This window comes from Vicia villosa, linkage group LG6, assembly GCF_029867415.1.
Source record: "Vicia villosa cultivar HV-30 ecotype Madison, WI linkage group LG6, Vvil1.0, whole genome shotgun sequence".
Lineage (NCBI taxonomy): Eukaryota > Viridiplantae > Streptophyta > Magnoliopsida > Fabales > Fabaceae > Vicia > Vicia villosa.
The window spans coordinates 119,177,943-119,203,535 of NC_081185.1; the positions used below are offsets into that span (position 1 = coordinate 119,177,943).

Sequence of the window (25,593 nt, forward strand, 5' to 3'; positions counted from 1 at the left end):
GCTTTAATTTAAGTTCTCTCATTGATTTAAGAACCTTCCATCATATATCCAGACACACGCTTAAAGCTTTAATTTAAATTCTCCCAGTGATTTAAAAACCTTGTACCGTGCATCCAAACACTCGCTTAAAGCTTTAATTTAGATTCCCGTAGTGATTTAAGAACCTTGCACCGTGTATCCAAACACTCACTTAAAGTTTTAGTTTAAATTCTCGCACTGATTTAAAAACCTTCAACCGTGCATCCAAACACTCGCCTAAAACGTTAATTTAAATTCTCAGAGTGATTTAAGAACCTTCCACCGTGCATTCAAACACTCATTTAGCCTAATTTATTACCTTTACAATTTCAAGCACTCGCTTAACCTAATTTGTTACCTTTTACCGTGATTTATGATTCTTTTGTGTGTGTGATTTCCTTTTTGAAGAAGCTAAAATTCCTTCAAGAAATTTTAAAATTCATTTTGTTTTGCTAAACCAATTAAATCGATAATTATGCATGAACATTGCACGAAAATTCGAATTTGCGGCATACCACTTATTCATCCTTAAAAAGTAAAAATTTAGTCATCTGATGGAAACATTTAAATTTATTTTATCATGTTCAAATGTCATCGAATATAATTGATTTTATTTAGAAATATTTTTAAATAAAAAATTAATTAATTTTTTTTATTTCAAACGTAATTTTAATTATTCTTAACTCAAATTAATTTACAAAAATTCATTATAATGATTTTATTTTCTAATTAACAAGTGAAAAAATAATCTCACACCTAGAAAGTTCCAAAATAAAACCCAATCTTTGATATTAATTCCCGAGTATCCCTCTTCACTCTCTCACTTCAACACACACTCTCTTCTCTTTCTCTCTCCTTTGCGGCTAGGGTTTTCAGTTTCACCGTTTCTCAAAACCTTGTCTTCTTCTCTCTCCGATCCAAATCCTCAGTTTTTGTACTATGGAAACATTGCAAGCATAGTGTTACAGTTATCGTGTGAAGTGAAACTGAGTCTTGTCTCTCGTTCTTGTTATTGTTGTTGTTGTCTCTACGAATAAGATGGCCACTGCGAATCCGTTTGATTTGCTCGGTGATGATGTTGAGGACCCTTCTCAGCTTATCATAACCGAACAGCTCAAAGCAGCGGCGGCGCCGACTAAGAAAGGTGCCGACAAGGACCAGGGAAAGCGTGCTCAGCCGAATAAGCCTGCTCAGTTGCCTTCTAAGCCGGCTCCTCCCGCTCAAGCTGGTTAGTTATGGAGTTTGTTGGATTTGATGTTACGTTTTGTTGATTATGATGTTTTGTTTTGATGAATTTGTTTGATTTTTGTTTATTTAAGAATACGACGTTGTTGTTACTCTGATTGATTAATATTCTATTTTGTTAATGTGCTGTTTAGATATATGTTTGTTGGATTTAATGTTTCGTTTTGGATTATGATGTTTTATGAATTTGTTTGATGTTTTTTTTTAAGGATATAATGTTCTTCAGATTGATTAACGTTCTATTTTGTTAATTGTGCTGTTTCGATATATTCAATTTCAATTATGTATATGTTTATGTTTGTTGGATTTAATGTTTCAGTTTGGATTATGATGTTTGTTTTTTTAAGGATATAGTGTTCTTCAGATTGATTAATATTCTATTTTTTTAATGTGCTGTTTCGATATATTGAATTGTGTATATGTTTGTTGAGTTTAATGTTTCGTTTTGGATTATGATGTTTAGTTTTAATGAATTTGTTTGATTTTGTTTATGGATATAATGTTATTCAGATTGATTAATGTTCTATTTTGTTTATGTGCTGTTTCGATAAATTCAATTGTGGATATGTTTTAACATTTTTGTAGGTCCAAACATAACCTAGATATTGAAACAAAACATGTTACCTAGGGTTTAAACCTTTGATGTTGTTGTTGTTGTGTGTTTAACATGATTTTTTTGCTAATATTATTTTTTTGACAGTGAGGGAATCCAGGAATGAAGGAGGCCGTGGAGGCCGTGGTGGACAAGGAGGTGGTCGTGGATTCAGTGGTGGACGTGGCGGCGGCCGTGGTCGTGGTTTTGGTCGTGACTTCTCTTCAAATGAGGAGAACTCATTCCCTGCTTCCAGAGCTCCTGATAGTCAGGGTGCTCTTGAAGGAGATAAGTTTTCTGAGAGACGTGGCTTTGGAGGACCACGACCTGCCTATCGCGGAGGTCGTCGTGGAGGTTTCAGCAATGGAGAAGGTGGTGAAGAAGGAAGACCTCGAAGGGCATTTGAACGCCATAGTGGCACTGGGAGAGGGTGATGTTATTGATTGCCACATGATTATTTATTGGTTTTCTATTAATTTGCATGTTTATTGATTTTATTTGTTCTATATTGTAGAAGCGAATTCAAACGTGATGGTGCTGGACGTGGTAACTGGGGGACAGAAACTGATGAAGTTGCCCAGTAAGCATTCTTTACTAATTAAGGCTTCCATAATGTTTTTAAGTATATTTGCTTACATGTAGATGCAGCTGACCCCAATAAAACTTCGATGTTGATGTTGTTTGCTTGTAGAAATTTGTTGTTTTGCTTGCTGATATCGTGTACACGTCTATATTTACCTGCTTGTGAAATTTATGCAGGGTAACTGATGAAGTTGCTAATGAAGCTGAAAAGAATTTGGGTGATGAGAAGCCTGCTGCTGAAAATGATGTTGCCGAGGGTAACAAGGATAGTGCTGCTAATGAAGCTGAAGAGAAAGAGCCTGAAGACAAGGTGAATTGGCCGTCACAATCTCCTAATCATTAGAAAAGGCTTTGATTTCTCATTACTGTTCCATTATCCCCTCGAGTCCAATAGGACTTGCACCTGATTTATTTTGTTTTAAATGTTTGAAGTTATTAATTAGTAATCTTTTATGTTATTTGGTTATTAGGAGATGACTCTGGAGGAATATGAGAAACTGCTGGAAGAGAAAAGAAAGGCTTTGCAAGCACTCAAGACTGAAGAAAGAAAGGTTGACACTAAAGAGTTTGAAACCATGCAGGCCCTATCTTGCAAGAAGGACAATTTTGAAATCTTTGCTAAATTGGTAAGAATTTTTGACCAACTAATGTCCTTCCTTTTCGATATTTGTAATTTCTTGTTTGTGAAATATCAACTAATGTCATATTAAATTTCTATTTTTGATGTAGGGATCTGATAAGGATAAGCGCAAAGAGGCTTTTGACAAGGAGGAGAAAGCCAAAAAGGTATTTCTTTGTTAAATTTTTCTGGCCTTGTTTTTGGTATTTATAACTTCATGGTTACCATTTTCTTCTTGCTCAATTAGAACTAAATACTCTTAACATATGTCTGTTCCTTGTATGACTAGCCTAGGCTTCTTGAATTGGTATGCTGCTGTTTATCCATCTTTATGATTCTAACTTCTGTCATGAAATTAAAGGATTCTTTTTTATAAAAACCGTTCTTATTTTTTTGTAAATGTTATTTCTTGGATGCTTTACTCTGTTAGTTTTGTCGTATTTGCCTAGTCTATTATTATTATTATTATTTTAAATGTGTACTTTCATTTGATAAATAATTTTTTAATCAAATGATAATCCCTTTTTATCACATGTAATACTTGTGTTATTTTTCGATATTTTTCTCAACTTTATTACCTGGAATTTCTATTTTTACATGCCTGGTTTTTTTACGGTATTTGTTAGTTTTTGAATGTAAATTAATTTTCTGATTTTGTTGGTGATTTTCATTTAACTAACTGAAATTCTTATTATTCTTAGTCTGTCAGCATCAATGAGTTTTTGAAGCCAGCTGAAGGCGAAGGTTATTATAACCAAGGTGGTCGTGGTGGTAGAGGCCGCAGCCGTGGTACAAGAGGAGGTTTTGGAGGTTTCCGTGGTAATTCGACAAGCAATGTACCTGCCCCATCCATTGAAGATCCTGGTCATTTCCCAACCTTGGGTGGCAAGTGAAACTCTTTTTCGCATATCAATTTTATTTTCAATTTTGGTAGTGAACTTAAAGCAGGAAAGAACTATGCTAATTCATTTCCTGTAAATTTATTTGATGGTTTAAAGTGTAAATTTAGGTTCTTCGTTCCATTCTTTATCCCCATTTGCTTTGCTTTTACTGCTATTGACATTTTGGGGGTAAATGGTGGCCGGTAAAACATGTTGTCGAGTTTTTCTTTATTTTATAGATGACATCTCAGTTTTGATTCTAATTTTTATGGTATTTCTGTTATGTTCTATATCCTAGCAAAATAAGTTAAATGGTTTTTGAAATTCTGTTCTAGACCCTAATCTGTTGGGAGTTTAGTGTAACATAGTAATCTTTGAAGTTTTCTGCATTTTATGTCACTATTCAATCTTCATGTTGCTCAAATTATTTACGATTCAAAGAATTTGAAGATGTTGAAGATTGTACTGCTTCTGTTAGAAACTTGATTGTTTATCTGTTACCATCTGTGTCTATATCCATGGTGAGTGAGGAACCTAGTAAGCTTCTCCTAGCATTTTCTTACTTGCTTGTTTAAGTCCTAAAACACATGACCAAAGATTTGCATGTTTCAAAGAAGTTTTATCATTCATTTTGATTGAGACCTTGTGCTACAAGAGGGGCAAAAGGGCAGTTTTATAAAATCTTTGGATCCTTTCACAAGGTTAGCTCACCTTGCACTCTTTCAAAAAGGATGCTTTTTAGGCACTTTTTTCACAATCATTATGCATAAGTAAAAGGTGTACTGTCCGTGGAGTTTTTAGGTTTTAGTCTCACATACGTAACTATTTGTTATCCAATGAATCTAAAAAACAAATTCTTTTTATACTTATTAAAGGTGTATTTGATTTTTTTTTCCCCATCCCAACACTTTAACTTGACCCTCTCACACGGGCAATACTTTTATTACTATACGTCCTTGTTTAATAATCCTGTTTTTTTTAAAAAGTATAGTAAAGTACTAAATTTTTTGTTATAGTACTTGATTTTGTGTTTATGTGAAGGAATATTAGACAGCTAATCGCAACAAACTACTAACTATCGAGACCGTGTTATAGAACGTATTGGGATACATTTAATGGTGTTGATAAACTTCAGCATCTAATTGTGTTCGAATGAAAGGCTAGGACTCTTCGCTCCATTCAAGTAAATCTGCAATTAGACGAAAATCACAATTTTTATTGGTGTAAAAAATAAAACATGTCATCAATGTATTGGTGTAAAAAATAAAAAATTGAGACAAGTAAAGAAGTCTTGAGGACTGACTAACTAGTTGACTTTCAAATGATTTTGTACATGATCTTTTCGTAGTCTGACTTTCCTACGAATTCTCACCTTACTTTTACTACGAATGATAACAATGCACATCACTCTCTTGATCCGTATTTCTCTTCTTAATTTCCTTATTTGGTTTGTACTTTACTAGTGGTGGACACATGAAATTTGTGGATGGATGTGTTAGTTCTAAATTTTTTTTCATCATCTTCAGGCCTACAAAATTATTTAATGTACTGAAATACCTCTTCACCCTCTTATTTTAAATTCAATTGCGTCCCACTATTTTCTTGGGTGATCTCATGCACTTCAATGTAAAATTTTTTGTTCTATCTGAAATACATTAATCGATTCAACGAAACATGCTCACTTTGTATTTGAAGACTAAAAAATTGACACACAAGGTAATCCATGTGTTGTTGTAATGAAGAAATCACATGCATATTTTACAGAACCAACAAATTTTACTATTTCAACTCCTTTTCAACGTGCTGTATACACTGCCTTGTTGGTCGAAGACCAGTAATGGTAGCAACATTGAAAAGTGTGTGGTTATCATCCCATAAGGAAGCTGAAATGTATTGGGTGAACATTAAGGCCAATTATGAGCATGTTAACATTGTACCTTGACTCGGTTCTTGACAGCTGGACCAAGTCAAAGATGCCTTGATTTTGCGAGACATTTCCTTTTTTCTTTTCTGCTATATTCAGCCAATTGAAATAGGCTTTATTGTTAGTGAAAGGAGAAGAATGGAATGCATGATGGGGTTGTTCCATGAACTTCAACTCAAAGCTTTTGTCCTCAAATGTACGAGGTTTACAATAAGGTAAACAATGGAATTTTTTTTCTAATTTATTAGACTTCATAGATGATCGGGGTAAAGGGCCCATAAATGCATGAGTAATATATGAAATAGAGAAGGGAATCAATACATAAGAAGCCCAAATGATGGATTTTTCTTTCTTCATTGGTAGTTTCTGGACGTAAGTGCGATCGCCGGAATAGATATGACCCTCAATATCAGCATCAGAAGGGATCTAGGGTTGCTTTTCTATGCTAGAAGGGGATTCGTTTTTTATACATCTTAGGTAAAACAAGATGAGAATGGATGTTGCAGTAAATGAAAGTTTTAGGGTTTAGAAAAGAGTGACGTTGTGAATGGCAGGAGGAAGAGAAGAGGAAGTTATGTAGTTGTTGAAATGATTCCATTTGATTTTCCTTCTGAAATTAAAACATTAACGTTTTGATTTTTGATTTAAATCATTACCTATGAAGCATAGGTGTTTCTGAAATGGTGAAGTGTCTGTACTCACTCGTGCTGGGTACACGTATTGTACTCGTGATACTTCAATTTTTATCATTATTCGGTTTCGAGTAAAATTTATGGTTTTCTCAAATATCAATATAGTACATTTATATATTTTATTTTCTTTATTATCGTATCTTAACATTTTAAAAAAAAAAAACTTTTATAGTGATGTTTTGTTGTGAACTTAACAATTTATTTCTGTGCTCTTACATTCTATAGAAAACTCTTATTTTTTATTAACGTACTCGTACCTTGATTTTTTTTAAATGTTGTATTCAGTAAAAGTACCGATACCAGCACCAGGTACCGTACTCGTACCTATGCATCATAGATCATTACTAATTAATGATTTTTATTTTATTTAAGGAAAATTCTTTGCCCACCTCCCAACCTTCTAGGTCACCTCTGGTGAAAAACCACATATACCCCTGACTTCGGAAATGCATTTCGGAAATGCAAGAAAAAGGTGTTTTCGGAGATGCATCTCCGAAAGCGCCTTTTTTTTTCTTCAAAATTTGACTTATTTCGGAAATGCATTTCCGAAAATACCATTTCGGAAGTTCATTTCCGAAATATTGCGCGTTTTGCAGATTAAGCAAAACAGCCCCCTCCCCTATTCATTTACCCTAATTCAACATCAAACACAACCCTAGAGAAATTTTGTGCAAACACATCCAAGGCTACATCAAAGGCTCCAATAACCTTGCTATACTACATTCAAAAGCCCTCCAATCTCTTCAATCGGTAAGCATTTTGAGTTTTAGATCTATGATTAAAATTCATATTAGGGTGTTTACAAATAGCAAAAAATGTATTAGGTTAGGTTGGTACTGATATTTAGGGTGTTTAGAATGATTAAACATAGTTTTGAAGTTTGTTTTTGGGGTCTGCCATGGAAGTTGCAGAAAACTTACTCGCAGGGGTGTTTCGGAAGTTCATTTCCGAAAACACCTCCATTCCCAGTTTCAGAAATGAACTTCCGAATTGTATCAAAATTTCAATTTTTTTTAGTTTTTTCTGTTGTCTCGCATATTAATCGATTTCAATTGTTTTCAGGAACATGTCAGACAACCAAGCACGCATCAGACAAGGTAGAGAGACCCAGACTGCGTCGGCTAGACGCGAGCGGGCGGCGACGCAGCTGGCGTCGACACAAGGACGGGGGCAGGGACGGGGACGACGTGTGCGAGTTCCCATGGAGATGGACGAGGGTACCTATACATCTGGATCGAGGAGTCGTCTGGCTCGGGTATCTTCTTCCCGCCAGCGAGAGGAGGAGGAGGAGGAGGAGGTGGCAGTGTCATACCACGAGGCGGAGGAGGTACCGGATGTTGACCCTCCACTCGGGGAGGAGGATGAGCAGGAGGAGGGCTACCCGGGAGGGCCCAGTGACACTTCCGTGCTGCTTACCTACCGCGAGCACGTCGCTCGGCGTATCTGGGAGGGAGAGGTATTTTTTATAATTTGCCCGACTACATTATTTAACCATTTATAATTTAGACGTTTATTCAATATTTTCTTAACGGTCTATTTAACATACTTTTTTATTTGTTTTTTTGTAACAGGAGAGAGAGCCGTTGAAAATGGTGAACCACGCCCGGAAGGTTTTCAGTCTGTTTAAAACGACTGCCGAGTGGTTTAACGACGCGGTGAGAGCTTCAGGGCTTAGTGGGCTTTGCATGACGGGGTATTCCACCATCAGCCACGGCATGCAGGGGGCCTTTGTGCAGCGGTGGCACAAGGAGACGTCTTCTTTCCACTTACCGGTTGGGGAGATGACGATCACCTTGCATGATGTGCAGTGTCTTCTCCACCTGCCGATCAGGGGGGCGCTGTTGCACCACTCCCGGATCCAGAGGATCGATGCCAGTGAGTGGATCGCGCTCTATTTGGGTATGGAGCCCGAAGTTGCTCACTTTGAGTGCATCACGACCTGTGGGCCTCATATCCGGTTCACCATGCTGAGCACTTATTTCGAGCACCACCTGGTGGCGGCGGCCGAAGCCGAGGATGCGGGTGACAACCTATTTACACATTATCACCGTGGCTGCGCTCTCCGGTGCTGGTACATGCATGTGGTAGGCGCTGCGATCTTTGTGGACAAGAGTGCGAGGTACGTCGACGTGACCTACCTCCGCTACTTCATGGACTTGACCACCGTTCACCAGTGGAACTGGGGGGCAGCTACTCTGGCATACCTATACCAGAAGCTGAATGAGGCCTCCAACTGGAGGACGAGGCAGTTGACCGAATCCTGCACACTACTTACGGTACGTTTCATTTTAATTATTTCATATTTATTTATGTTTCTTATTTATTTTTAATACATTATCGTGTTTGTGTTTCAGAGCTGGATCATCTCTTACCTCTCCCGCATCCACGGCTTCCACATTGATCCTGATTACGATGATGCCATGCCCAGGGCCGCCAGATACGTTCTCCAGAGGGGGAACAATGCAGTGGGACCATACCGTGGGTACCTGGACCGCACGATGCATGATGACGTCACTTGGAGGCCATTCAGCGACTACACTCATATTATCCCCTTTGACGGCATATCTTTATATTCTGGCTGGTTGGCATGCAGGACCAGCACCATGGTTCGTTATCTCCCTGAGCGGTGCATGCGTCAGTTCGGATTTGTGCAGATGATACCCAGGTCACCTTTTGAGGCTGCTCCCGACACAGTGACCCGAGTGCAGCTCACTGCCATATTTGAGGATTGGGAGCATCATGTGGTACCGGAGGAGTATCGTCGCATTCGGGTCACCCAGGACTGACACAGTGTGGAGGGATACGTCACATGGTTCTATCGGGTGTCACATCCTCTGCTGACACCCGGCGCTCCCGACGCTCCTAGGCCAGCACACGAGGAGATCCTGGAGAACCATCAGGCCGAGGATGACCACGCCATTGATCTCCTGCCGATCTGCCAGCGGATAGAGATGCTTGGGCGGGACGCGTTGGATCGAGGTGTCGTTCATCAGGGCGGTCCAGAGGCAGTCGCCGTGATGGAGATGATCGTCACTGATGCGGGCCGTGCGGCGGCATACAGGCGGCAGAGGAGGTCCCAGGGAGAGAGGGTTAGGCATACCCAGTAGTGGTCGGATTTATTTTTTTTTGTTTTCGGATTGTATCTTTCTTTCGCACACTATTATTATTTGGATTTGGATCGGCTTGTATATATTACTATTTTTATCATATTGGTATTTTCTGTTTATATGTCGCTTATTTTATTTGTCGTCTTCCTTTAATTAAAAATACGAGACTGTTTCCAAAAACATAAAAAAAAAACACAGTTTCTGCATAATTCGGAAGTTCATTTCCGAAACCCCCCAAAATTTGAAATAAGGTGTTTTCGGAAATGCATCTCCGAAAACATCCCCCTTTTGGTGTTTTCGGAGATGCACTTCCGAAGTCTGAAAATTTAAAAAAAAAAAGAAATACTTCGGAAATGCATTTCCGAAGCAGGGGTAAAGTGGGGTTTTCGCTGGGGGTGACCCCCATAGGGAGGTGGGTAAAGAAATTTTCTTATTTATTATGGTTAATTTTTGTGGCCCACGATGACCTTGGAAATCAGAGTCACGATGACGGGTAGTTGCATGTTACAGACGTGATGGATATGTAGAGGTAGTCATGATGACAATGACATATGCAAAATAGCTTGAGTAATGCTATGAGTTTACTAAAAAAATGCCATATTTCTTCTATATTAACAAATATGATTGAAAATGATATTTTTTGGAGGGGGCATCTGTTAGCCTGAGATTTTTGTTTAGCATTTTGATATAAATATGGGATACAAGATGTATATAAATGCTAACTGTATATAGTTAAGTTATGTTTTCGACACCAAGTGAACTTTTTACAAAATCGACAAGTAGACTTTTCGACAGATATGTTTAAGTAACTTGAAGACGTTTTCGACAACAGGCTAACATTTTGAAGCAGTTCAAGAACCAAAGACACGTGAAAACACATCAGAAGACAAAATCCCATGTAGCAAGATACATGTTGAATTCTGGAGAGATAATCATTTTTTAGAGTTATTGATGTACCTAGTATAGAAGTAGATTTTGATTTTGTAATCAAAGTTCACATCTCATTCTGTTTTCTGTAAAATTCACACATCTGAGTCACATAGATAAAAAAATTTGTGAGAAATGTGTGAACTTGTGTTTCACTCTTAATTCAAGCATTTTATCCAATTGGTTTATTATTACAAGTTTGTTTATTTGTTTCATCCATTTAAGTACTTATGCATTTACTTCTTTGAATTTTTACAATAAAAAACCTTTTAGCACTAATACATTTTCTCAAACGTTTAACACAAAGTGTCCTTTAAGAGTTTTTGAATTTGATCCTGAAAGTGAATTAAAACTAGTGATTTGTACTAAACACTAGTAAAAAATTCCCTAAAGACATCACATCTTTGCCTCATGAAAGAGCGGTGGAGTTTTCTATAGATCTTGTTCCCAAAACCAGACCAGTTTCCGTCGTACCATATAAAATGTCTCCAGTAGAATTGGAGGAACTAAAAGCTCAATTGGAAGATCTATTAGAGAGGCACTTCATTCGACTAAGTGTATCTCTATGGGGTGCTTCGATATTGTTGGTAAAGAAGAAAAATGGTGGTATGAGGTTATGTATTGATTATCACCGACTAAACAAGGTTACCATTAAGAACAAGTATTTGCTACCTATAATTGACAACCTCCTCAATCAGATGAAAGGAGCCATGATATTCTTAAAAATTGACTAGTGTTCTAGGTACCATCAAATTCGAGTAAATAATTCTTACACTCCTAAGAATGCTTTTAGGACTCAAAATAGACACTATAAATCCCTTGTGATGCCTTTCAGAGTGACCAATACTGCGTTTTGTTTCTTGGATTAGATGAACTGTGTATTTCAGTCATACGTGGACAAGTTCGTAGTGATCTTTATTGACGAAATCCTCATTTACTCTCAGACTCCGCAAGAGCTTATAAAGCACCTTAGGATTGTACTATCGATCTTACGAATTTTTTTCCCAAGTTTATCAATTGTGAGTTTTGGATGTCATAATAAAATTCCTTTGGCATCTTATTTCTCAAGGTGGAATAGCAGTATACCCCTAAAAATGGAAGCATTGTTGATTTGGGAGTAGGTTTTAAAACTCAGACCATTTCGGTCGGTCAGACCGATTAGACCGTGAGTCAGAGGATAGAGCGATTCAGTAAGATCATTGGATCATAGTTGCAATTGACCCGGTGAAAATCAGCGTGACCCAACCGATTCACTGGTCAGACTAGTGAACTGGTGGATTTCCTAAACCAGCAAATTGATCTTTTTATATTTATTTTTTAGCTTAATTATAATTTTGATCTCCCTATTTTTATTTTTCTTAAGTTTTGGAACCTCTGTTTCAAAATCCGATTTTATAAATATATATGTTAATTATTTATGATAATTAAATAATATTAAAATCATAAAAATGAAATTTTGTCTAATTTTAAAAATCAGACTTGTAACCTTTCAGAACTATGTGGATTGTAGTTTTATCAATTGCACCGCAAATCTATAATTACAATAATTCTATCTAATGAAATTTTCATTAAAATTATTTATTATTAATCATGTAATAAAATAATATAATAAATTAAAAAATAGAAAATTAATTAAATAATATAGTAATACTATAAATTAACAAAAGTTTTGAAAAAAAATTCATATTATCAAATAAACAAAATTATATTTTCACATTATTAGAAGTCATGTGGTCTGATCAATAGACCACCGATCCAACCAGTAATCCAGTGATCCAATAGCTTGGTCGGGCCGATAACCGGTGTGTGTTTTAAAACATTGGTTGGGAGAGACCCAAAAATGCATAAGTAAGAGATTTCTTTGGACTTTTAGGTTATTATCGAAAAGTTGTCCATACTCGTATGGATTTCCATTCCCGTCGTACTCCTTCAACTTTGGAGGCTTCTCAAGTGACTTTGGTATTTGACTCTCCAGGATGCGAGCATAAAGAGGATGTTTCTTCGAATTCTTCATTGGCGATTTTTTTACTTGTTCCTAAAGAGAAATATTACTATCTTGGTCTCCTTTAAGACTGCGAGAAGGAGTTTGAAGTATATTGCTCTTTTGGTGATTTGGAGTTTTCGGAGCTTGGTATCTCCGTGACATGGCAAGCTCAGGGATGATAGTTTGACTTCTCATAGAGGTGGTTTCCTCCATAGTGTTCCCCTCAAATTCACATTGTGTAAGATTTCTTTTAGACGAAACAATTTTTCTTTTTATATAAAACTTTAATTTGTATATAACTTCCAATAGTGGTGGGCGATAGCAAAACCTTTTGGAAGTGGCAAGGTCTGCATCGCATCCAAAACTTTATTTGGCTGACAACTCATGGGCATATTCTCACAAGCTTTCATAGAAGTTGTTGAGGGGTGTTGGTATCTCTCTAGTATGCCCATGTTGCAATAAAGGGGATGAAAATAGGCTTCATGTTCTTCGAGACTCCATTCATGTGACTTAAATATGGATTCATCTAGTTCTTTCCAATTATATTATTAATTTCTTTTCTTTTAATGGCAGGGATTGGTTCTTCAATAACCTTGGTAAAAAATGAGATTGGACAACATCTGATAAAAGCAGTACCACCTGAGGAAATGCTGGAACTTGTGGAAGTGGAGAAATAAAACAATCTTTGAATGAAACTTCCAAAGACCTAGAAATCCAATTTTAATTATTAAGAAGATCGTCAAAGATATTGAAAATTGCAAGATGAAACCTCACTTTAAAAAAGCTCTTAGGGATACCATATATATTGGCTGGAAGCGCCCCTAAGAGGAGATGGATCAAGCTCAATTGTGATGATGCAAGCAAGGATAAAAGGATGCAATTTCTAGGTGTGGTGGTCTTCTTCATGATTCTGAAGGTAGATGGATCAAAGGCTATGCTGTGAAGATTGGCTAGTGTGATCCTCTCCAACCTAAAATATGTGGCTTCTATCTAGGTTTGGAAATGGATGGCAGAAGAATTTCTTTCAGTTGGTTATGGAATTTGACTATAAGATTCATATAGACATGATCATTGATAGCTTTAAGTTTAATGGAAATTGATAGAGTAGAATTATATTATTTAGGTTAGTTTATTAGTTACACTCTTATTATATTTTAGTTGGGCTTTTTATCAAATCCTATGCATGAACAGCTCACCAATAGTGCACATAGTTAGTTAGGAGTTTGTTACATTTCATTTACATGCATGAGTTTTATATACTATACAAGCTAGCATAGATAGCTTATGGTGTAGCTCAGCTTTACTTGTATATATACTTGCACTGTAACCTTTACAAAGCTAATGAGAACCTTCTCCTTTCACTATATTCATTGAGTTTCATAATATGGTATCAAGCCATTATCAATGAATATTCTTCAGATTTCTCATTCACCTTCTTCATCTTGTTGAGCTTTTTCATCATTCATTTTTCTTCGCAGCTGGTTTTCATCTGCATCTTGTTCTTGCTCGTTTTTTTCCCATCGTTTCTTCATCTTTCGTTCACACTCTCGTGTGCACATCATCGATCCAACCATGCCTCCGCGTACCGCACCTAATTCTCAGCTTGACCTTGATTCTGTCTTCTACATTCATCCCAGTGAAGGCCCTAATACTGTTATCGTTACACCGAAGCTTGATGGTTCCAATTACCTCACATGGAGTCGCTCCATGCAACGTGCTCTTGGCGCCAAAAACAAGCTTAAGTTTCTTGATGGTTCGATGGATCTTCTTGATGAAGATCATCTCAATTTCACACAGTGGCAACGATGCAATCACCTTATTCTCTTGGATCATCAACTCGGTGAGTGATCAAATTGCTTCCACCATTTTATTTCATGAAAATGCTATAGATGCTTGGCACGATCTTCGTGAACGATTCTCTAAAGCCGATCGCATTCGCATCTTAACTTTGCGTTCCAAGATCAATAATCTACGTCAGAATTCTAGGTCTGTTATGGAGTACTTTCTTGAGATTAAGGGCTTATGGGAAGAGCTTAATTCCCATCGCCCTCTACCTATTTGTGTTTGTGCTCATAGACGCAGATGCCATGCAGTGCAAAAAGCTCAGGATCATCGCCTTGAGGAACAAGCTATACAGTTCCTCACAGGTCTTGATGATAGGTTTTCTGCTGTAAGAACTCAAGCATTGATCATGGATCCACTACCATCCATTAATCGAATCTATTCTCTTGTTGTGCAAGAAGAGAGTCACCATCATACGACTACTCCCAATGATGAGTCTTCTATCCTTGTGAATGCTGCTCAGAAATCTGATTTCAAACATAAAGGTTTTCAAAAATCCTCTCCTCGTGTTTGCACCTTTTGCAATAGAACTGGTCACACCGTTGATTTCTGCTACCAACAGCATGGTCATCCCAATTTCAACAAGAATAAATCCTCTGTTAATGCTAGTCAAGTGGATACACCTGCCACTGAATCTCTTGTTGCAAATCCCGAGCCTCAGAATAACACACCAATCACACAAGCTCAGTATGACCAGTTGATTACTCTATTGCAACAAGCTAATTCATCTGCTCCTGCTGCTAGTGTTACTACTAATCAAGTGTCCACTAGCATGCTACCTTGTGACCAATCCTCAGGTATCGTTTGCAATACCACTCAGCATATGCTTAAAGCTCCTCATTCTTGGATTTTGGATTCAGGGGCAAATGATCATGTTTGTTCCTCTTTGCAATTTTTTCACTCTTATTATAAAATTGCACCTGTTAAGATTACATTGCCTAATGGTAATAGTACCACTGTTCATTATGCTGGTAAAGTCAGGTTTACTTCCCTTCTTTATCTTAACCATGTTCTCTTTGCACCTGAATTCAATCTCAACCTCATCTCTATTTCTAAGCTTTGCCATGCCTTGACATGTTCTGATGTTTTCTTTGTTGATCAATGCCTATTGCAGGAGCTGAATACCTCGAGGATGATTGGTTTGGGTAAAAAGGAGAATGGCTTGTATATCTTGCAGCTAGAGGATGCTCATTCTAAAGATTTCCCTGGATCTCTCCAAGCTCATATACCATCTCAAGCAAACTCTTGTCATACACACAATCCTAATCAAAATGTTGTACTACCTAAAAATGCCCTTTGGCATTTCAGACTTGGTCATGTGTCCCCTAAGAGATTAACTCAAATGTCAAAATTGTATTCTTTTTCTGATTTTGATATTCATGCCACTTGTGACATTTGTCACTTAGCTAGACGAAGAAAATTGCCTTACTACCCTAGTCATTCTTTAGCTTCCCACATGTTTGAACTTATACACTTTGATATTTGGGGCCCTTTGTCTATTCCTTCAATTCATAATCATAAATATTTCTTAACCATCTTAGATGATCATTCTCGCTTTGTATGGATAGTTTTACTTAAGTCTAAATCTGAAGTTTCTCAACATGTACAGAATTTTATCAACATGATCATTACTCAATTCCATGTCACTCCTAAAACCATCAGGTCCGATAATGGTCATGAATTTCTCCTAAACCAATTCTATGCCTTTAAAGGCATCATTCACCATAGGTCTTGTGTTGAGAACCCACAACAAAATGGCCGTGTCGAACGGAAACATCAGCACCTTTTAAATGTAGGCAGAGCACTTTTATTCCAATCTAAACTTCCCAAATCCTACTGGTCCTATGCCATTCAATATGCTACCTTTATCATCAATCGCGTGCCTACACCTATCCTTCAAAACCAGTCTCCTTACCAAGTTTTACAAGATACTATTCCTGCCCTAGATACCTTTAAGGTATTTGGCTCACTTTGTTACGCCTCAACTCTCCAATCCCAAAGAACCAAGCTTGATCCTCGTGCCCGCAAATCCATCTTCTTAGGCTATAAAACTGGCATGAAGGGTTATGTTCTTCTTGATTTTCACACATCTGAGATATTTGTGTCTCGCAATGTCACTTTTCATGAACACATATTACCATACAGTAGTTCTGCCACTGATCCTCAAGACTCCACTCCTTGGTCTTACTTCCCATCCAAGTCTCCCATTAACCCTTCTAACACCACTCCTCCTCACCCTCCTCCTTCACCACATGATACTCAGCTTCCCATACCCTCACCTCCAGCTTCAAATCCACCCCAGCCTCTCTCTTCTGACACTCCACTAGCTAACCCTACATCTCTCACCCGATCATCTTCTAGAATGAGACAACATCCTCACTATCTACAAGATTATATATGCAATTCTCTCCATACTTCAAAGCAACCATCCCCAAGAAATTTCGTATCCCTTGTCCCATTTTATTTCACATGATCTTCTCTCTTATGCTCACTCCAAATATGCTTTATCTCTGGTCTCTAACTCTGAACCTAAGACTTATAGTGAAGCTTCTAAACATGATTGCTGGAACCAAGCAATGCAAGTTGAACTTTCAGCTCTTGAGAAAAATGGGACATGGAAGATTGTTGACATTCCACCTGGTATACACTAGTGACATTAGTGTTTAGAATTTTTGTTGCAATTATCCATTAGTAACATTATATAATGTAATGTCTTTGACACATTTGAGATATCAATGAAAAAAAATGAAATTTATCTTTTATCTCTACTTTCTTATTTAGTTTTTATTGTCTTTTTCTAGTATAGAATTTTATAGTTTTCCTTAGTTTGTTAGAGTTCCTAATTAGCATCCTAACAGAAATACTCCAATTTTGATTCAGCGAATTCAAAATCTTTTAAAGTTGAAATGGCGGGTTCAAATCAACCACACATGACAGGAAGGGAATAAGAATGTTGATTGGCATGTGAATTATAATATCTCTTTAAGGGAATAAGAATTTTGATTGGCATGTGAATTATAACATCTCTTTAGGTCATTTAGATTATCTGGTTTTAGAGTCTCTGCCTTGAGACCTTCAAAGACTTCTCTTTAATGATTTATCCGAAACTTACATGTCTAGGTAGTTTTCTTTCTTGGATTTTGCCCTCTTTATGAAAAAAAAAAGTGATTTTGATGCCTTACCTGTTTATGATGAGCTTCAAGATGTCTTTGAAGAGCTCCATAAAAAAACTAAGAAAATAACCAAAATATTGTAATTCAAAAAAGATTATCCACTCTTTAAAATTCAAAATTTCAAGCCTAAAAGTTGAATTAGCTAATGCCCTTAAAATTTTTCATACAAATCTCACACATTATTAGTTGGATGTACTTTACTAGTTTTTTTTTTTTTTTTTTGGGTTCAAACGGGAAAAGGATGAATTTTACTAGTTGTAGAAATTATGCTATTTACACTAGGGAAGAAAAAACTCCTTATAAAACGAATTAACACAATTTTCTAAATAAAATGTTGGAGCTGCTAATGTGAAAAGGATGAATTTTACTAGTTGTAGAAATTGTGCTAAAATCAAACAAAAAAAGGTACAGGAACCAAAATATAAAAGTACTATAAACCTAGTTTTTATAAACCTAATTTTGCTTGGGTCAACTACATATTTAAACCTAATTTAAATTAATCAATGCAATATTTTTTAATTCAATTTGAATGAATAATAATGCTGATCCCAAAATAACTTCCAAGTTATTATTTACTCCCTCCCTCTGAAATTATAAGAAAAATTCATTTTTTTTGATTCATTGAATAATTAATGTAACTAGTCTATATGTAGCCCAGATACATTAATTATTCAATGATCTAAAATGAATGTATTGGTATTGTTGGTTAGAGTTAGGGTTTTGATTTATTTTTTTTAAAAAAAAAACATTAAAATAACTATCTGAATTAAAATTAAGACACCTAAAGAGAAAAAGTAAGTTATAAAACCAATTTGAAACTAAAATAAATTAAAAGACTAATATCTAAGTCTAGCTTTGTTATTCTCGTATATATTGACACCCCCCTCGTGATATAAAATCTAAAAATGACCATAAGTAGGTTTTGGCTTGTTATCAATTTTCAAGTGTCATATAATAAGCTTAGAATAAAAGCTCAATTGTCAAGTCTAATCTTATTGAAAAGAAAATCACTCAAATAAGGCCAAAATAGTTTGATAACCCACACAATAAGGCCAAAATTTTGAAATAAGAGAATTCATTAATCTAGTGAACACTGGTTGCAAATTGGCTTGAGTAAAACAAATGAATTTGATCAACATATAAAGAAAACAGATCAACATATTATCGCTTGAATATACAGTTGCATGATACCACTTTTTTGTAGCAATCAAATAAACAAAAATACAAAAGTAGACTCAAGCTTTGAACTGAAACAAGGGCAGGAATATATAGATCTAGCATTAATGAATATTGTAATGTGCACAAACCATATCATTAAGTATATTCAAAGAATGGGATCAGCAAGGTCAGTTCCAAACCACCAGACAAATTCTTACATTGGTCCACTATTTTAGTCATATAATAACATAGAAAAAAAATCTTACAAGCAATGATCAGTAGACCAAATGAAATAGATTAGAAGATATCTTGTGGTTAAGATGAGCAGCACCCACTTTTCTGCCCAACTGGCTGTCCCCTTATCTGCACTGTTGGAGGCCTTGCATTGTTTGTAGGTTGGCTTGCCATTCTACATTTAAGACAAAATTTTCATCAGAATTCAATCATGGTGACAGCAAAGAAAAAAAGTTAGAATGATCTATCTATACATGATTAGTTAAAATTGAAACGATCTTTCATTGAAATCAGGGCTGGCCAAATGTATATCTAAGTCTAAAATCAAGTTGTCCCGAAGAAATTAAAATAAAATGATGGGCCTCTCGAGGAGATGATAATCATGTCAGTTGGGAGTTTTTCAGCAGACCAAAATCAATTCCCTGGTGGCGATGGCTTTTTGCCTCATTTAGGTATCTTTGTAGGGCTTGAAGTCATTCATATTAAGTGTGGTCTAGATATGAATGGATGGATGGGATGCCAAGTGCTAAAAACTGACTATTCCCAGCTAAGGAGACTGAAAGCATAAAAAAGACTCTAGCTAAAGAATATTGGTAGTGCAAGCTTAGGTGTATTCCTTCTTTCTGAGCTGTTAACTTTTTTATTGCTTGAACTTGCTTTCAAAGCCAAGCAACTTTTAACTGTTTATTGACTGATGAAATTATAAGAAAAAAAGATTACCTTTCTTTGATGGAAGAAGCCATTGCCATAAAAGCCTGTTCGACATTTGTAGAATCCTTTGCACTAGTCTCCATAAAAGGTATGCCTATCTCATCTGCAAATGCCTGTTAAAGGAAAACATAATATAAAAGATAAGGTAATGGTAGCAGCATGCAGGAACACAAGCTTGAATATCTTTCCTTAATATCGAAAATATATTTATTAAAATTGAAGAGGTGTAAAAATAAAGTTATACTTTAGCTGTTTCATACGGCACAGCTCGGTTTTCTGTCAGATCACACTTGTTGCCAACCAAGAGCTTGTTAACATTATCACTAGCATAGCGATCAATTTCACTGAGCCATTGCTTCACATTATTGAAGCTCTCTTCATCTGTCACATCATAAACAATCTGCAAGAATAACCAATAAGTGAAACAGGCAAGGAAACATCAATAATTCGGCAAATATATAATTAAAACTTATGCAAAACCATCAACCACCCACAATTATTCCATGTGCCCCTCGGTAGTAGCTACTGGTAATTGTCCTAAATCGTTCTTGGCCAGCTGTATCCCACTACATTAGACACAAGGTAAGAAACAAAAGTCAATGTGATCCAGAGTGTATAACAGCTTCAAAGGGAAAAAAATTAATAAACAAAAGGAAGAGAATATAAGAAAATATTTTATACAAAAATACACCCAACAAAAAAATTAATAAAAGTTGGCCCATGCTCCCTGAAGATATAACATCAACAGAAAAAGGAACTAAAACAAAGCCGATCATATACATACAATCTGGAGCTTAATAGTCTTCCCATCCTGCTCAACGGTTCGGATTTTCTACAGAAAAACAACAAAAAATGATGAGATCAGATCAGAACCTGCTTAAATCAGTGCAAGATAGAGGTTTTGCAAAGTTGTACTTACAAAATCAACTCCAATGGTGCTTATGTAGCTATCAATGTAAGAATCATCCTGTAGCATAATAATAAAACATAAAAGTTAATACAAATCACTACATTAAGCAACACTGTAAATCATCTCCATAAACCAAGATCAACCAAAATGCAAAGTAAAGCCATTTTACTTTGCATAGTTCGGTAACTATCATAAGCTATAAAAAGTGGATTACATGATAAACACATAGTTATGACACTAGCCAAGTTGAAGCGTTCAACAGTTCTTCGGCCTGAGCCACAAGGTTTTAAATATCGGCCGCGGCTGATAAAGGCTTTCGCGATTTCGGTCGGTACAGGTGATTATAGTCACCGCGGTGTCAATTAACCCAAATTTGTTCTTTATCATAAAAATGGTATATAACGGTATATGTATTGGCCCCTTTGGCCCCTTCCGACACTGTTTTGTCGGGGACTTTTTTTAAACCATGAAATTCAGTTAGATGGGGTTAAAAACTAACATGATGACATTACTATAGCATAGGAAATAGGAAAGAAAACCCATGAGTAATCAAAATGGTAGTTTGCACAAAAAGCAGCCAGAAAGCTTACAGCAAATCTCAGAAGAAGGCATGATTTTCCGACACCAGAGTCTCCAATAAGAAGAAGCTTGAACAGATAATCACTGAAAAGGATAAACACAACACATCAGCTCTAAACTTATAGTATTAAAATAGATTGTCAATCACCTCCTGAAATTACTACATCTTTCTCACACACATGCATGAAGATAAAATACTAAAACAGAACCAATTGTGAAGTTTATATTTATCTAAGATCCATAAACAAACACAACAAGCATCACTGTTTTGCTTCTGATTCTCTTTTGATTGATTGAATTACAAACTCAAACAACTCTTTGAAATCAACAACCGACAAGATCATGGTAATTCTGAACCTCCAAAATCAATCATGAAAACTAAAAAAAAACGATCGTTTTCAAATCATCAATGTTTTTTGTTAACAATTCATAAGCACAAAATAGAATAACGCAAAAAAAAATCAATCTAGGGTTAGAAATCAACAAAAAATTGAAGTTAACAAAATCCAACTTGCACGCACCAAATTAGCACAACACTTTTAACATAAAACAACCAAAACACAGAAAAGTAACGGAATTTCAGAAAATAAAACACGAATCGGTGGGAATCGATGGAAAGCGAGAGCGAAAAGTAGGTGAGTGAAAGGGAACATACTACTCAGGATTCATCTCTGATAAAGTATACGGAAGAGTTGATCAGACGGAGATCGGTGATTTGTCGCCGGAGGGTTGGTCGGAGATTGGCGCGGTGGCGGTGGCCTTGGAATATCAGAAGGGATTGTGAAGTTTGGTTGGGTTGTTGAGTGTTTTGAATGATGAGATGAGAAACGCGTGGAAAGGGAAATAAATACGGTGACGTATTTGTAATTGGGATGATTATTGTTGTGTGTGTATCAGATCCAAATTAATTGACCCGGAAGAATTTATTTATATATAGGGAATTTTTTTAATACAATCTTATTAAATAGGGGTGGCAATGAGGCGGCTGGCTCGCCCTTATAGATCCGTCCCATTTAAGTATGTCCAAAAATGGGTAGGATGGGGCAGAACAACTTAGACGTTTGAGCTTAAAAGTCAAATCTACTTTATTTACTAACGAATTAACGGGCGGCTCGTTAATTTTTATTCTGCTCTATCTCCGAACCTATTCGATAAAAAATTGAATTGTGGTGAGTTCGAATATGCATATCCGAATTAAGAGGTTATTACGGAAATTTTACTAAGGGCCCCCAAAAACTCATAAGGGTGTATTAAGAAACTCCCTTTTATTTATTCATATGGTTCTCTTCACCTGTGGAATGGACTGGCCCATAGGCTCTGTAACTTAGATGGACTAGATTACTATAAAGTTAGAGAATTTCTTAATGCATGCTATAGGATAGAAAAACAACCTATAAAAAAAGTTCAATACATGTGTAAAATATACTCAATACATGTGTAAAAAAAAGTTCAGAAATACATTTCCATACCTTAATTTTGTAAAAATAATAGTCCAGAAATACATTTCCGAAATATTTCCTTACTCTACCTCAACTTATTGTTGCAAGTATACATTTACTTTTTTTTAGTCTAAGCTCTTTTCAGTCCCTTCAAAAGAACTGTTAGATGCGTGGGAGGAGGTGTCATTGTTATCATAGGCTCTATTGCAGCTGGTACATTCATATTTACAATCGAATTTATACACTCAGAGTGAGTCAATTTGTAGATTTCAGTTGTACAATATCTAGAACAAAAACCATAAACACACTGACTTATCGCAACAATGACAACAATGGCATGGCAACATGGTACCCCACTAAGCTGCCACGTTTTGCAACTATATTCCCAGTAGGATTCCATAAATACATTTTCGGAGTATTTCTGGAAATATATTTTCAGAATAAATTTAGTTATAAAATGGGGTTTGACTCAAAACGAATGAATTGTATGTGTGTGAAGTGCGTCCGAATAGAGGGGGAGGAGAGGGAAAGAGATGAATATGAGAGGTATTTTAACTAAATATATGTTTGGTTCAAAGATTAGAAGGGGAGGATTTTTAACTATATATACGTTTGGTTCTAATGGGAGGGGAGAGATTTTAAAACTAATTTACTTTTTAACCCTGAAAATAAACAATCACGCTAAATAAAATAAAAATAAAGTGATATTAAAAAAAGAAATTTGTCCATTCATAAACAACATTGATAATCAAACACAAAATATTTAGTATTTCAAATACTCTAAAATATATTAAAGCACGAATAAAATATTGATAAATTTCATACAATCATTATATGATCCATAATCAGATGAACAATTTTCTCATCTTGATGATCCATCTAATTCTATCACAACCTTCACGGAGAGTCAGTTGTTCTACGCGACGACCTTGAGGTGGCCAAAAAGATACACCATGCTCTGTAGAGGGATCAAGATGAAGGCACTGCTACAGAAATCAACGTAACCTTCCTCAACTATCATATCCAAAACATGAACCTCTGCACGCCTTGTCGAGGCTTAAATAAGGGAGAGGCCAGCAAAAAAAAAGAAGCGGGAAAACTGCTCGATTATGTTTCATATTTTATATCCACATACATAGAGTATTTGAATGATTGTTCATTATTAATGGAAATATGCAAAGTCTGAAACATTTGTTCCTTTGTGTTCATATTTCAGTACTATAAAACTTGGGTATTGTTAGTGCAGTTAATGCACGAAGTAAAGATCTTAGGGGTATGGACGAAGACGTTTTGCACGTCCGACCAAACAATCAAGTCCCCTCAGCGCCAAGTGTATCTTCAAAGTCTATGATTGTTGTCAGAGACGCTTTGCATGTCTGACCAAAGCAATAAAAACCCCTCAGTGCCAAACGTGCCTTTAAAGTCCAGGGGTGTTGTCGGTGACACTTTGCACATTTGACTAAAGAAATCGAATCCCCTCAGCATCGAACGCACCTTTGAGGTCCAGGGAAGGTGTCAAAGACGCTTTACTTGTCCGACTACAATAACCAACTCCCATAGGGGTGCTTCAGGAGACGCTTTGTACGCCCAAACATAACATTTAAATACTCCCTGTCAAAGAACTACAAAAAATAATGCGTAGTTGGCACACACACTTCGGGTCTATCCAATCTAAGAGACTTCAGTGGTGGAACTTGAAGACGTCCACCTTGATCTGAGCTAGCACCTCGAGGAAAAGGACCCTTGGTCGGGGAATGGTCCTCTGTGATGCGGAGTGAGATTCAAAAACCATGATCGCAACTAGCTTGTTTCATGTACCTCGTCTGTATGTGATTAAAAACATAACTGTATTTAGTCAATTCCATGCAAAATCATTGCAGGAATGTTCCAATTAGATCCGCATCCAACTGGATCAATATCCCGCCAAGATAACGCGTACATCTTAACACGACATTCTCACTAACAAAGAAGCCAAACATGGCCTAACAAAAATCTCGAGGTCATTTACACTTTAAGCAAATATTATTCACCTCTCTTTATAGCGACCAAATTAAAACACTGCAGAGTTCAAAAGGAAACCATGGTGATCATCGGCTCTTAGTCAGTTAAAAATTATGATTGTTGGAGCATAATGCAAAACCAAAGTGCATAGATGCGAAAGGTAATCGGTGTAAATAAAAAACATAGTAGCATTTACAAATCAAGGCACAAAAGCCCCCCCCCCCCTCAAAGGAGGGGACAAGAGGCTATTCAAGAATAAAGATAATCCTCCCATCTAAGAGTATCTGGTCCAGACAAATCTGCTCCCTCAAAACAACCAGTGGACGGTGAAAACGTTCCACCTACTACAACACATTCTCAAAAACTCTTTAACTTCCCCAAGGCCCACAAAAGCACATTCTTTCAATTTTTGGGTCAAAGAAGCATTTTTGCTACAAAGGAACTCCAACTTCTTTCGGGAGGAATCAAGAGCATCATTCTTTACCTCTATCATTCTTACCATATGCATCACCTTGCTACCCGCAAATCCAAGAAAATTGATTGGAGCTAGGACTTTCTTTACCTCTTACATAAAGGTGTAAAATTTCTACAGCTTCCTTAAAACGTATCTCGCTGGGAAGTCAAGATGTTGATGCTCCTCTCCAATTAATACAAATCCTCATTTATATCTTTCCCATAGAGATTGAAGGAAAAATGTCTAGTCATCATCAAAGACTAAATACTGGCGGTCGTGAGAAGGACCAGGACGATAATCGGGATCCGTCAGCAAACTTAGAGCACCAGGAAAAAGACCAACATTCCGAGGAGGGTCTGTAGAGGGAGAATAACCTACCACTAAACCATATGGCTCTATTCATGTCTTCAGAACCTGGACCCTTTCTTCATCCCATATTACATCTGCATGAAAACATGATTATTGTTCAGATACGCTCCAAAAGAGGCAGCAAACCAATAACAGAGTGATAAAGGAAAAAT

At 36.5% G+C, this 25,593-nt stretch overlaps 2 protein-coding genes across 2 annotated transcripts; one reads left to right on the top strand and one right to left on the bottom strand.

Annotated features, from left to right (window-relative positions):
* Positions 1-815: 815 nt before the first annotated feature.
* On the top strand, positions 816-4,200 carry LOC131609762 (RGG repeats nuclear RNA binding protein A-like). The gene is made up of 7 exons (XM_058881553.1): positions 816-1,246; positions 1,964-2,285; positions 2,370-2,435; positions 2,615-2,747; positions 2,908-3,063; positions 3,167-3,223; positions 3,758-4,200. The coding sequence occupies exons 1-7, from the start codon at positions 1,057-1,059 to the stop codon at positions 3,947-3,949; spliced, it is 1,116 nt and encodes a 371-aa protein (XP_058737536.1). The 5' UTR covers positions 816-1,056; the 3' UTR covers positions 3,950-4,200.
* A 14,643-nt stretch (positions 4,201-18,843) lies between these two features.
* LOC131609763 (ras-related protein RABD2a) lies at positions 18,844-22,072 on the bottom strand. The gene is made up of 8 exons (XM_058881554.1): positions 21,834-22,072; positions 21,190-21,262; positions 20,609-20,656; positions 20,474-20,521; positions 20,184-20,255; positions 19,934-20,089; positions 19,699-19,802; positions 18,844-19,153 (listed from the first exon to the last, which is right to left on the bottom strand). Exons 1-8 carry the CDS (start codon positions 21,845-21,847, stop codon positions 19,060-19,062), a joined length of 609 nt encoding a protein of 202 aa, XP_058737537.1. The 5' UTR covers positions 21,848-22,072; the 3' UTR covers positions 18,844-19,059.
* Between the last annotated feature and the right edge of the window lie 3,521 nt (positions 22,073-25,593).